Genomic DNA, 14,191 nt, shown 5'->3' with positions numbered 1-14,191 from the left:
GTTTTTGCCCTTTTTCAGGTATTTCTGTGGACAGATGGACCCTTAGAGCTACCTACTCTACCATTTTCACTGACATCACTCATCTTCATTTTTGAAGGATGGGTTTTCTGGATGTAGAATTCTTGGTTGACAGTCTTTTCCTTTCAGCACTTTGAATACAATATCCCACTGCCTTCTGGCCACTGTAGTTTCCAGTGATAAATCAGCATTAATTTTATTGAGGATCCTTTGTATGTGATGAATCACTTCTCCACTGGTACTCTCAAATTCTCTTTCAACAGTTTGTTTATGATGTGTCTAGATGAATTTCTGAGTCTATTCTTAGAGTTCGCTGATATTTTTGGATGTGTGGATTAATGTTTTTCATCAAATTTGGGGAATTTTGGGCCATTATTCTTTTATATTTTTTTTCTGCCCTTTCTCTCGTCTCCTGGGACACCTTGTTTATTTAATGTGTTCCACATGTCTCTGCTCACTTTTATTCCTTCATTTTTCTTTCTGTTCCTCACACTGGAGAATCTCAATTGACCTATCTGTTTTTCAATTCCTTCCTCCAGTAGCTCAGATCTGCTACTGAATTCCTCTAGTGAATTTTTCATTTCAATTATTGTACTTCTCAACTAAAGAATTTCTATTTTGCTCTTTTTAATAATTTCTCTCTTTATTCATATACTCTATTTGGTGAGACATTCCTCTCATACTTTCCTTTAGTTCTTTAGATAGAATTATTTTTCGAGTACTTTGAACATATTTACAAGCTCTAATTTAAAAATCTTTGCTTAGAAAGCCTAAGAAAGGGGCTTCCTCAGGGACAGTTTCTACTGACTGTACTTTTATTTGCTTTTGTAGGGGCCATACATTCGTGTTTCTTTGCATGTTTTAAGATTTTGTTGTTGTTGTTAGAAAGTGGATATTTTAAATTATATAAAATTGGAACCCTGGACATCAGATGATCCCCTCTCCCTAGAATTTTGTTATTGTTGCCATTTTTTTAAGGGACTTTCCAGAAGTACTTCTGTAAAGTCTGTATTCTTTGTTATGTGTGGCCAAAGACCCACTCAGCTAACTTAATGGTCTGCTAATGAATGGACAGATATTTCCATAAATGCCTGGACCCACTAAGTCTCCCAGCCTTTGCCACGAGGTTCTGAGTGTTGGGGCATACATTTAATAGTCCAGCAGTTTATATCTCTGCCTTAGCCTTCAATTCCTGCTGGCAGAGTCTCAAGATTTTCCAGAGGTGAAAGAACAGGGTCTTCTCAGGACCTTCCTGATACTTTCACTGAGATCCTCCAAAATGGTAATAATTTTTCAGAGTTTCATAGTTAATCAAGGGTTTTCATACATGTTATCCAATGATCTCAGCCATCCTATGTGCACTAATAACATCACTTTACAAATGTTGAGCTGAACAATTTTGAGATTAAGTAACTTGCCAAAAGCCCCAATTTCTGTAACACTGAAATCTGCATCCCTTCCACAGCACAGAACGTCCCCCAGGCTTGCAAACCAGGGTCCTACAGGAGGTATGTTTTGTGACCCACATGGCCTCTGGAGGGCAAGCAAAGATTCAGATTCCTCAACTCGGCTCTTCCCCTGACTCCTATCAAGTGCCATACCTACCATGATGTTCTACGATCCATTACCAAACACTGTAGAATGCTGGGGTAGATGCACTGCCATACCAACAGGTTCACAGAAGTGGTGCCAAATGGACACTGACCCTCACATCACCACCTCCATGACCTCTGACCCCACATTGTGTTGATGCTGACCATTTTTACCACCAAGAAAGAAATTTGTTATTTACTATAAATGAAGATAGAGTACATTTTTAACCATTTTATTATACAGCAAAACATACATAGAGAACCACACAAATATATAGCCTAATGGACATACATAGAGAACCACACAAACAAATAATAGCCTAAATACAAGGCCAACACCCCTGTAACTACCACCTGGGTCAAGAAATACAACTTTGTTCACCAGCTATCCCAAAAGTCCTCCACGTGCACCATCCCAATTACAACTTCCTCCCTTTCCCCCACATTAACCAGTATCCTGATTTTCACAGTAATCACTCTCTTGCATTTCTCTATAGATAGGAACCCATGTACACATCCCTGGAACTAATACTTTAGTCTTGCCCTTTGTTTTTTTTTTTTTTTTTTTAATTTGATGTCTTTTAAGTCTTCCATTCCTTTTTCCTTTCAATTTACCTGTTGATGAACCCAGGCAGTTTGACTGGTAGAATTTCCCAGTCTGGATTTTGCTGACTACACACTCATGATGCAGCTCAGCATGCTCCCCTGCCCTCTATTTTCCAGGAACAGGTAGTTGGATCCAAAAACTAGATCAGATTCAGGTTTCATCTCTTTGGCAAGATTATAGGTTCTGTTCTTTCATAGCAGGCATATATCTGCTTACCTCCCCTTTTATGATGGTAGCAGCCATTCATGCTCATTTCCTAGATCCATTTCTTCGCTGGGGGTTGAAAATAGTGATACTCTACTTCTATCATTTCCCTTTTCATTTATTTTTTTTTTAAGATTTTATTTATTTGACAGAGAGAGACACAGCGAGAGAGGGAACACAAGCAGGGGGAGTGGGAGAGGGAGAAGCAGGCTTCCTGCTGAGCAGGGAGCCCAATGTGGGGCTCAATCCCAGGACCCTGGGATCATGACCTGAGCTGAAGGCAGACGCTTAACGACTGAGCCACCCAGGCGCCCCTCCCTTTTCATTTATTAACTGGGATATTTCTATAGAGTTTTCCCTTACTGACTGTATGGTTACTCAGTAATATGGTTCATATAAGGTCAGTAATGCTTGATTCTTTCTCTTAATAGTTTTAGAGATAAAAATTAGTTCCTTATTACCCTTCAAAAGTGACCAGTTTTTGGTATCATTATAAACTTATGGACTATTTGAGGCATTCCAATCCATTTTAATTATTATCCTTATTGAAGCCCAAAGTGTCCCATTTTTGGCATGTAGGAGCCTCTTTAAGTTGTCTCCTGAGTCCTTTTGACATGACCCCAGTAATCTTTGACAGCTTCCTTGCTATGTGTATGACAGGATATTCCTGACTCATCTGGTATGTTTTTTGCCTTGACTTGTGGTCTATCATTTCTCTAAAAATCCCTAGTTTGTTTTTAGTGAGAAATGGCATTTCAACATCACATGAATTGTGAGCATTATGGCTGCATAATTGCTGAGTGGTCAATGTTCTAGGTCTTTCATGGTTAAGGATTAAAATACTTTAGTAATTTATCCTGATGCTTCCAACTTAAATGTCAAACCAGAGGGTTTTTACTTAGCTTTGTCTGTATTACCTCTGTTTCTCCTTTCTTCCATGAGTATATTGGTTCTCAGGAACAAAGAGGATAACAGAACTAAACTGTCCCATATTTGCCCATCTGCTTTATCCCATATTACACACACAACAGTCTCAAAATGGCACTACTAAGAGTATCTCCACTAAGTTGACTCCTAAAAATGGTTTAAAAATTTTTTGGCATTAACTCCCCCCACTCTCCTCCATTTTTGAGTTGTACTGTATCTTCACTGTCAGAGGATAGATTCATTATATGTTGTATTCTCTCCTTGTTAGCCTACAATTATGATTAATTCTACCAATAATTGCATTTAATGCTCATCACTCATCCTAATGTTGATGCACCTCTAGTCATTTTGGTTGGCTGCAACTTATTCTTTACCAAAGGAAGGGCTCAAGGGAACACTATCACCCAAGTGTTTTCATGATTGATGACAGTTTCTCTGCGTGTGTTATATTTGAAAGTCAATTAAAATGGATCTAGAATTCTTGGTTCACATTTTCTTCCCTGAAGTATCTTAAATGTTTTCCTTTAGCATAAAGCATTACCAGAGCAAAGTCTGCCAATACTTTCCCTTTCCTTAGCAGCTTCTTTGCCCAGATGCTCAGTTTCCTCCACCCCCTTTCATTTAGAGTCCAATAATTTTACTAGAATGTTTCAGTGATTGTTGTTCTAAATCCATATTCTCAAGTGTGTAACATGTGCTCTTTCAATACTGAATTTCAATTCTTTTATTTCAGGTAACATTTCTGAAATTATAGATTTGTGTTTGTTCCATCCCTTTACTTTGTTGGTGTTTCAAATCAGGGACTCCTATTATCCTTATGTTGGATCTTTTCTTCCCCCCCCCCACTGTCTTTTCTTTTTTAACTTTTTGTCTTTTTACTTTTTTTTTTAATTTTATTTTTAAGTAATCTACACCCAACGTGGGGCTCAAACTCACAACCCCGAGATCAAGAGCCGCATGTTCCACCAACTGAAACAGCCAGGCGCCCCTTCCCCCATTCTCAATATTCATTATTTTCTCTTGAATCCTTTTTATTTCTTCACTTATGATTGATTTTTATTTTTTTTAATATTTTTTAAAGATTTTATTTATTTGTCAGAGACAGCGAGAGAGAAAGAGAGAGCTCAAGCAGGGGGAGGGGCAGAGGGAGAAGCAGACTCCCTGCCGAGCAGGAAGCCCGATGCAGGACTCGATCCCAGGACTCCAGGATCATGACCTGAGCTGAAGTCAGTTGCTTAACCAACTGAGCCACCCAGGCACCCTATGATTGATTGATATGATTGATTTTTAAAAATCTCTTCCTTGGGCACCTGGGTGACTCAGTTGGTTGAGCGTCTGCCTTCAGCTCTGGTCACGATCCCAGGGTCCTGGGATCAAGTCCTACATCAGGCTCCCTGCTCAGCGGGGAATCTGCTTCTCCCTCTGCCCCTCCCCTGGCTTGTGCACTCTCTCACTCTCTTTCTCTCAAATAAATAAATAAATAAATAAATTTTTAAAAAAATTAAAATCTCTCCCATTAATACAATATTTCTCTTAAGCTATTACCTGTTGTGTTTAATTGCTCTTAGCTGCATCTTCATTTTTTTTTAATTTTTTATTGTTATGTTAATCACCATATATTACATCATTAGTTTTTGGTGCAGTGTTCCATGATTCATTGTTTGTTCATAACACCCAGTGCTCCATGCAGAACGTGCCCTCCTCAATACCCATCACCAGGCTAACCCATCCCCCCACCCCCCTACCCTCTAGAACCCTCAGTTTGTTTTTCAGAGTCCATCATCTCTCATGGTTCGTCTCCCCCTCTGACATACTCCCCTTTTCTTCCTCTCCTGTTATCTTCTTCTTTTTCTTTTTTCTTAAAATATGTTGCGTTATTTGTTTCAGAAGTACAGATCTGTGATTCAACAGTCTTGCACAATTCACAGCGCTCACCGTAGCACATACCCTCCCCAATGTCTATCACCCAGCCACCCCATCCCTGCCACCCCAACCACTCCAGTAACCCTCAGTTTGTTTCCTGAGATTAAGAATTCCTCATATCAGTGAGGTCATGTGATACATGTCTTTCTCTGATTGACTTATTTCACTCAGCATAACACCCTCCAGTTCCATCCATGTCGTTGCAAATGGCAAGATCTCATTCCTTTTGATGGCTGCATAATATTCCATTGTGTATATATACCACGTCTTCTTTATCCATTCATCTGTCGATGGGCATCTTGGCTCTTTCCACAGTTTGGCTATTGTGGACATTGCTGCTATAAACATTGGGGTACACGTACCCCTTCGGGTCCCTACATTTGTATCTTTGGGGTAAATACCCAGTAGTGCAATGCTGCATCTTTATTTTTGAAATGACTTTTATTTCTAACTCTTTCCTGAGTTTTGTCACTTTGCCTCTGTTCTTTCCTATTTCGTACCATTTTATTAAACATTTACCTTGTTTTGAAATAAGATGCTACAGGGGCGCCTGGGTGGCTCAGTCGTTAAGCGTCTGCCTTCGGCTCAGGTCATGGTCCCAGGGTCCTGGGATCCAGCCCCGCATCAGGCTCCCTGCTCAGCAAGAAGTCTGCTTCTCCCTCTCCCACTCCCCCTGCTTGTGTTCCCTCTCTCGCTGTGTCTCTCTCTGTCAAATAAATAAATAAAATCTTTAAAAAAAGAAAGAAAGAAAGAAGATGCTACAGTTTGTATCTGTTTTGTGGACATGTCTTTGTGGTGGGCTTCTACTATCTACAGGGATATTATTCTCCAATTTATTCTCTTTTCTCATCTCATAATAAGTCTGTGGGGGATTTTACCTCAATCTCTTTATAATATACTTTTTCCTATGACATTACTTTTCCTGAACTTTTGGAATGTGTGGTTCTAACTTCATGCAGCTCCCTCTTCTGTTTTAAAGATATGCTAGCTTGATTTTTAAGGTTTCTTCGTTCCATTCCCCTCCTCCAATTTTATCTGGACCTTCTCTTTCTTCATCTCTGGGTCTCTACCCTGCTCAATTTTTATTCCACTCCCATTATTTCTTCTAAGTGGACAGGGAGCGGGGGCGGGGAGGGGGATGTCCCTGAAGGGAGCCCTGGCTATTCACTCTTCAGAGTTCATAAGATCCAGACTATTCTGAACCCTTCAGAAATTACCAGGAACCTCTTGCACTAACCCAGTACTGGACTGAACAACACCCTTCCCAATATCAAATACTGTTCACCAACAGATGAATGGATAAAGAAGATGTGGTGTATATATATATACAATGAAATGTTACTCAGCCATCAAAAAGAATGAAATCTTGCCATTTGTAACAATGTAGATGGAACTAGAAGGTATTATGCTAAGTGAAATAAGTCAGTCAATGAAAGGCAAATACCATATCATTTCACTCACATGTGGAATTTAAGAAACAAAACAGATGAACATAAGGGAAAGGAAGGAAAAATAAAATAAGACAAAAAGAGGGAGGGAGACAAACCATAAGAGACTCTGAACTATAGGAAACAAAGTGAGGGTCGCTGAAGGGGAGGTGGTTAGGGGATGGGGTAATAGGGTGACGGGCATTAAGGAGGGCACTTGAGGTAATGAGCACTGGGTGTTATAGGCAACTGATGAATCACTAAATGCTACCTTAAATTAAGTAATTTAAGATTGCTTAAATTCTACCTTATATACTAATAATACAGTATATGTTAATAAAAAAATGCTGTTCTCACATCAGCCCATATTGTCCAATTAATATTTATTGAATGTCCTCTGCTTCCTCTCCCTCAGAGGCTAATACTGTGCAGTTGTGGCTCATAGTAAGGATACCTTTTTAACTAGTTTTGATTTCAGTGTTGCCCATGGGTTTTGGTTTTGCTCCCAAGTTGCTCCATTTTGTTTTTTTCAAGATTGATTTATTTATTTTTAGAGCGAGAGAGAGAGCGCACGCAAGCAGGGGGAGGGACAGAGGGAGAGAATCCCAAGCAGACTCCCTGCTGAGCGCGGAGCCTGACACGGGGCTCGACCTCACAACCCTGAGGTCATGACCTGAGCCGAAACTGAGAGTTGGACACTTAATTGGACTGAGCCACCCAGGCGTGCTCCAAGTTGTTTTTCTTTTTTTTTTTTTTCAGGAGGAAATTCGGAGAGATTAAAAACCCATGTCACCACTGCTACTATTGCGCCCATCTTTCCAGATTTTAGAGTCTATTAAGTCCTTAGAGCTTTTCTATGGGAAATTTTCTTGAACAAAATGCCTTCAAAATCTTATAACATTTTCACAAATAAAAAGGATGAAACAGAAGAAACTTTACCCATTTTATCTGCTTACCTCAAAAAGTCTGAACAAGTTGTATTTTGTATTATAATCAGTCCACAAGACCACAAAAAAGGCATTCAGTGAGATGATGCTAATCATAATCATCTTAAAAAGACGACTCATTATGACTCTCTTCACAAATGCCTGACACTGAGAATCTCTCCTCCTGTCAGAAAGTTGAATAAGAGGTATGATTATCTTACACCAGAACTAGATCCCAAACATTATACACTTTTTGTAGAGATGAGGTTCTGCTTTCTCCCCTCTGTGAATATAAATTTAAATATACTTTTAAATTGCAACACAGGGGCGCCTGGGTGGCTCAGATGGCTAAGCATCTGCCTTCAGCTCAGGTCATGATCCCAGGGTCCTGGGATCGAGTCCCACATTGGGCTCCCTGCTCAGTGCACAGCCTGCTTCTCCCTCTCCCTCTGCCATTCTCTCTGCTTATGCTCTCTGGCTCTGTCTATCTCTCTGTCAAATAAATAAATAAAAACTTTAAAAATGAATAAATGAATTGCAACACAATGCAGGACACCTGGCTAGCTCAGTCAGTAGAACAAGTGATTCTTGATCTCAGGGTCCTGAGTTTGAGCCCCACATTGGGCATACAGATTACTTAAATAAATGTGTGGCTTTTTTAATCACAACACAATGCTGACTGAATAATGACTAAAATATGTATGATGAGGGGCGCCTGGGTGGCTCAGTCATTAAGCGTCTGCCTTCAGCTCAGGTCATGATCCCAGGGTCCCGGGATTGAACCCCGCATCAGGCTCCCTGCTCCGAGGGAAGCCTGCTTCTCCCTCTCCCACTCCCCCTGCTTGCGTTCCCTCTCTTGCTGTGTCTCTCTCTGGCAAATAAATAAATAAAATATTTAAAATAAATAAATAAATAAATCATAATTACAAAAATAAATAAAATATGTATGATGACCCCTGAGTTGATCTGTCCCCACTCAGTTACTTAGTTCCTTCTCTTAGACCTCTGGGGAGAAAAAAATGATTACTACTCCTTCTCAAGCAAAACAAAGCATTATCTTCATTTACTCCTTCAATACATTTTTACTGAGTGATTACTAATGCCAGGCGAGAGAGCAGACAGCAGACACTGTGGACCACTAAATACTGTCAGTCTAGTAGGAAAAACTGGTGGTAATCAAATCACCACCCATACAAGTGTTCACAAACCAATGATAAAAAAACAAAAAAACTGGACACCCTAAGAAAAAATGGGCACACACAGCCAATCCATGGAATAAGTTCAAATGGTAATGAACTTCCCCCAAAATGTTCGGTAGCACAACTAACGGGACAGGGGGGATGCAAATTAGGTACAGTCATTATTTTTGCTTATAAAATTAGCAAAGATTTAAATGTAATAGTATCTAATGCTGGCAACAGTGTGGTATGATGAGGCAGTCTCATAAACTGCCAAGGGGCGTGTACATTGGCCAACTCCTCTGAAAAGCCTTAGAACTACTTTTAACCTCTGATCCAAGGAACCTACCCCAAGAGAATGCAATCTGGAATGAAGTGGCTCTGGCCAAACTTGTTCATCCCAGCATTACTTACAGTAGTAAGAACTCGGATACAGTTTTAAAGTCTAACAAGAAAGACTGGTTAAGTACATGATGGCATATCCATCTCATGGAATAGTATACAGATACTAAAATATGCCTATGCATTTTTCATGGCTTAAAAAAATGTTTATGATCCACTGGATAGCAAAACACAGAAACAAGACAAGATATAAAATTCTCTACTCGGTATTATTTTAACTGTGCAAAAACAGGTAGCAAAAACTGAGCAAGACACCTGCCAAAATGTTGACAGTGTCTGCCTATGGATGGTAAGCTTACAGTAATTCTTCTTCTTGCTTATATATTTATCTATGCTTTCCAATTTTTCTCAAAAAGTATGTATTATTTTTTCCCATTATATGTAAAAATGAACACACTCTCCTAATAGTAAATACAGAATGTATATAGTTTTATAATCTATAAAAACAAGATGTGTAATTTTCATTGTCTGTTTTGAGATCAGGTCTACTACCTCCAAAGAACCTTCAAATTTTCTAACACAGCAGTTAATAAAAGCAAAGTAAAAAGGACAAAAAGATAAAAGGACTAAACAGAGTCAAATTCAGTATATGGGTCAAGTAAGAGCGTGACTGAATGTTGACTTAACTAGCCAGTCATGATATTAAAGCCAAAGAAGCAAAACGTTTGGCTGAGCCTTCACCAACCTCAAGTGAGAAGGCAGACCATCAAGGGCATGCACCTCGCTTTGGGCAGCCAAATGCCCCCAAGCTGCCATTTGCACATTTCTTAACAAGCAATAGAAATAAAGAACACTTGGGGTACCTGGGTGGCTCAGTTAAGCATCTACCTTCGGATCAGGTCATGATCCCACGGTCTTGGGATCAAGTCCCGCACCGGGCTCCCTGTCCTGCAGGGAGCCTGTTTCTCCCTCTGCCTCTCTCTCTGTATCTCTCATGAATAAATTTAAAAAAAAGAAAGAAAGAAAGAAAGAATATTTACTGAAATTTCCCGAATCTCGCACAGAACGCCACTGATGGATTATCCAACAGCGAGTTAGAAGTGACTCTTGTATTGTTCTGGTAATGAAACTGTTGAGACATTTTCCAAATTCTCAATTTTTATTCCTTGCTTTGATCATCCAACAGAAAATCTCTGCTTAGGGATTTCCTTGGCATCTAGATTCCAAGAGGCCACAGAGCAGGGCCCACAAAAGGAACTCTTGCTTTATGATGTAGTTCTTGGGCATTCTAGTATATTACTAGCCTGCAGGACCCCAGAGTCAAATACTCCCTAGCTGATCTATGCTGAGATCCTGTCTTCCCAGGGAGACTAAGCACCTCAGTTCAGCGAAAGGGATACAAGTACACAGGAAATGTGAAACTCCAGGCTAAATCTGGGAGATACCAGAGCTAGAGCAGACAAAAGCCCTTCATTTCTCTGGGGGTGCCTGGGTGGCTCAGTTGGTTAGGCATCTGCCTTTGGCTCAGGTCATGATCTCCGGGTCCTGGGATCAAGCCCCACAATGGGCTTCCTGCTTAGTAAGGAGTCTGCTTCTCTCTCTCTCTCCCTCTCTGCCCCTCCCCACTGCTCATTCTCTTTCTCTCTCAGATAATAAATAAAATCTTTAAAAAAAAGAAGTATCCACATCTGATAGACAAAATCCCTTAATAATGTGTTAAGACTAAGTTAAGGGTCATATAAGAGGGAAAAGCAAAGTTCTCTGGGGTTCTAAGAGCCAAGAGCATACATCCAGGGCACAGGACTGGAAACATCAGGACAGACAGAAAAGATTTTGATGGGTTGGGGCTAGAACACAGAAAAAGGAGGAACACAGAAGGTCAGCCATACCCAGCACTAGCTTACGGGGAGCCTGTAATATGTATATTCGACCCTCCTAAAGCATAGGGGATGAGGCTGTGGGGCTGAGATATTTTAAGTACAAGAGCCATAGGGTTTTTGCTCTATTCAGTTCTTGGGATTGATATATTCTCCTTGCTTTCCTTCTCCTAATCCCTTTGGCTTCCAAGGCAAATCTAGACAGAGGGATCTGGGTAGCCCTCTGTTGTACTAAACCTTTAGTGGCTAAACTGGTCACATTCCTGGAAACATAAATTCTTGAGCCATAAGAAAAGCAAGTAATCACCGCAATAGTTCTGTAGTCTCAGGGATTCTAAAACAAATGTATATGACCGTTCCTGGTAGTAAAACACTCTTGTAGGCAACCAATACACTGAACTGGGAAATAACATCCTATTTACTCAATTTCTGCATTTAAAATCATCAACAGTGAAGCACTAAGAATCACTTCAACTCATGTCCCCAAGATTCAAACTTTAGCCTCATCTTCCCACTCTACATTCCCTTCCTCAGGGATCAGCTCCTCCTATACCTCCTACTGCCTCCTTTGGTCATATGGCCCTTAATGCCTTCTGGGCTCATGCCCAACATCCCCACAGCAGCCACCTGGAGCAGCTGCTGGGACAAAGCCTGAATGAGTTCTCCACCTGAATCTGTTTCCACCTGCCCCAGTACATCAATGTGTCTACTCAAGTTGGGGGACATAGAAGGCCCCTGGTAGGTGTATGCTGTAGGAATATCCAAACGAACGGCATCGGGGGTCCTTATGCTTGCTCAAGCAGCTGAGCATGGTGGGAGTCCATCTCCAGGAACCCTAATGGTATATTTCCATGCCTTCCCTCTTGAAGCATCAAAGCACACTTTCGGGGAGAAATGGAAAGGAGATTAAGGATGTAAAGAATTCTTTCACGATGCTTGGAGGGGTGAGGAAAGATGGCCAGCTGGAAGCAGCAGAGAGAAGTCCAGTTGTTGTTAGAATACCCCATGAGCACAGCTAAGCACAGCTGAATGTGGTTTTTGAAGTCACTGATGAGCCGAATCCCCAGTAGCTCGCCATGATAGTATAGTGGTTAGTACTCTGCGTTGTGAAGTCACTGATGAACACATCTAGTCTGGGAATGGAACTCCAGCTGGTGAGCACAATCAGACGTGACAAGCTTCTCCAGGGCCTACTGAAATCATCCATATTTTCTCACAGACAGGTGGGCATGACAGGCACCCTGGGATAAGAAGCCAAAGGGGCACCTCCTCCCTTTCAGCAGCAACTCACACTGTGCCCAACGTGGGTGCCACCCTCCCAATCACACACAGCTGGGGACGTAAGCAGTCAGCAGGCATAACAGCTTGGTGACTCAAGTCTTCCCGCCAAGAGTCACTCCTTTACCTGCCCAAGAACTTGCACTGAAACAAAAAGCTCACATATTATAGCCAAACCCTATTACAGCTCTTGGTGTTTTGCAGGAAATTCCACAAAATTGAAAGTTACAGAGTTCAACCAGTCTATTTTTGAACACTGGATGAGAGAGCATATAGACGGCTCCATACTTACACTAGTGCTGCAGGACTTTAATGGGAGTCAGGTTTGGGTCCAAACACAATATACACGCTGCTTTCTGTCTAGAGCAAAAACATAAAGAACCATGCTCATTCTGTTTATCCAAAGATTTCCTAACTCCTACCAATGCCAGAAAGTAACCATTATTTTCAAACGTTAACTTCAATTTAGAAAAGGGAACTGTCAAACATGCCGGCACCTGGTTTGTTACCTATGGAGGTCCATCCAAAGGGTCATAGTTCATGTCTATGGAGCTCCTCTCTACACCAGAGATCATTTGGAAAGAAAATGGGAGGGAAACCAAAGCTTACTACATCAGAAAAGCCACTGCCATTGCACAAAGATTTGGAACAGAAGGGAACCTGGGAGGCTCCAACGTTGACAGTGCCTTTTGAGGCTGAAATGTCAGTTACTTGAACAGAGTCTGGAGATTCATTCTGTTGGAATTTACCCCGGTGAGTACTTCCACAGTCCTCTACTGTGGGATCTCTGATTCTCTGCAGTCAAGCCTGTGAGTTCCAGCAGATGCAACAACCCTTAACAAGGACCTGATGTCAAACCCTCATGTAGCTGCTAATTAGCAGATGCATTCTCGGGTCCTCACCAGTGCAATAACAAGCCAAATTCTGCTCTCCCCACTGTGCTAATATGTGGTATATATGTTACCAGCCAACAAGCTGAGCCTCTCATGCTTATATTCAAAATAAGGGGAAAGGTCTCAGGGTACAGTGAAATAAGTTCAATGACAGCAAAGGGAACAAACAAATCCAGAAGGTGGGATACGCCACAGGACACCTGATCCCATTTTTACAGTAAGTCAATGACATGGGGAAAGCAAGGGGGGGGGCAGGGGGGAAGGGTAGCTTGCTCACTCTAGATTAAAAGAATAAAGAGACCAGATGTGATGGGTGGACTTCATGTGGATCCTGATTAAAACCAAATTACTGTCCAAGGGCATTCCTGACCTTCAGGGAAATCTGATTTTGCCTGGGTATTAGGTAATACCAAGGAATCATGGTTTATTTTATTAAGTGAAATAATAGCATTATGGTTTATACAAGAAAACGACCATATTTTCTACAGATATTTACTGAAGGATGTAGGGGTAAAAGGACATGCTGTCTGGGATTTTAAATTTTAAAGCTTTTAAATGAAAAGAGAAATGGAGAATTATATGAAGAAAACTGATGTAAAATCTTGATAATTGTTAAATTTGAGTGCATAAGGGTTCAATGTACTATTCACTTTATTTTTAAATATGCTTAAACTTGTTCATGTTCAAAAATTCATGTGAGGGGCGCCTGGGTGGCTTAGCCGGTTAAGCGGCTGCCTTCAGCTCAGGTCATGATCTCAGGGTCCTGGGATCGAGTCCCACATCGGGCTCCCTGCTCAGCGGGGAGCCTGCTTCTCCCTCTTCCTCTGCCCCTCCCCACAGCTCATGCTCGTGCTCGCTAATAAAAATCTTTAAAAAATTAAATTAAAAAATCAAAAAATAAAAATTCATGTGAAAAAACTGAAGCACTGAGCTAAGAATCTCTGGTAATAAAATGTTTAAAAGTTCCCAAATGTATAATATAGAAAAGAGTTTATAAAA

General features: G+C 40.9%; 1 protein-coding gene across 2 annotated transcripts in view; it reads right to left on the bottom strand.

The window, feature by feature from the left end:
* The window catches only part of CATSPER3 (cation channel sperm associated 3), a 40,977-nt gene extending 27,537 nt beyond the window's left edge, over positions 1–13,440 (bottom strand). For both annotated transcript variants that reach the window (XM_025860837.2, XM_025860838.2), the window contains exons 1-2: positions 10,185–13,440; positions 7,655–7,808 (exon numbers count right to left, since the gene is read on the bottom strand). In XM_025860837.2, the coding sequence (XP_025716622.1) occupies positions 7,655–7,808; positions 10,185–10,285 (255 nt within the window). In that variant the 5' untranslated portion in view covers positions 10,286–13,440. The remainder of the gene's footprint in view (positions 1–7,654; positions 7,809–10,184) is intronic.
* Between the last annotated feature and the right edge of the window lie 751 nt (positions 13,441–14,191).

Source organism: Callorhinus ursinus, unplaced genomic scaffold, assembly GCF_003265705.2.
Source record: "Callorhinus ursinus isolate GAN/ISIS: 27379988/994484 unplaced genomic scaffold, GSC_fseal_2.0 scaffold30, whole genome shotgun sequence".
Classification (NCBI taxonomy): domain Eukaryota; kingdom Metazoa; phylum Chordata; class Mammalia; order Carnivora; family Otariidae; genus Callorhinus; species Callorhinus ursinus.
Note: the sequence above shows the minus strand (reverse complement) of the source record. Positions and strands in the feature narration are given on the sequence as shown.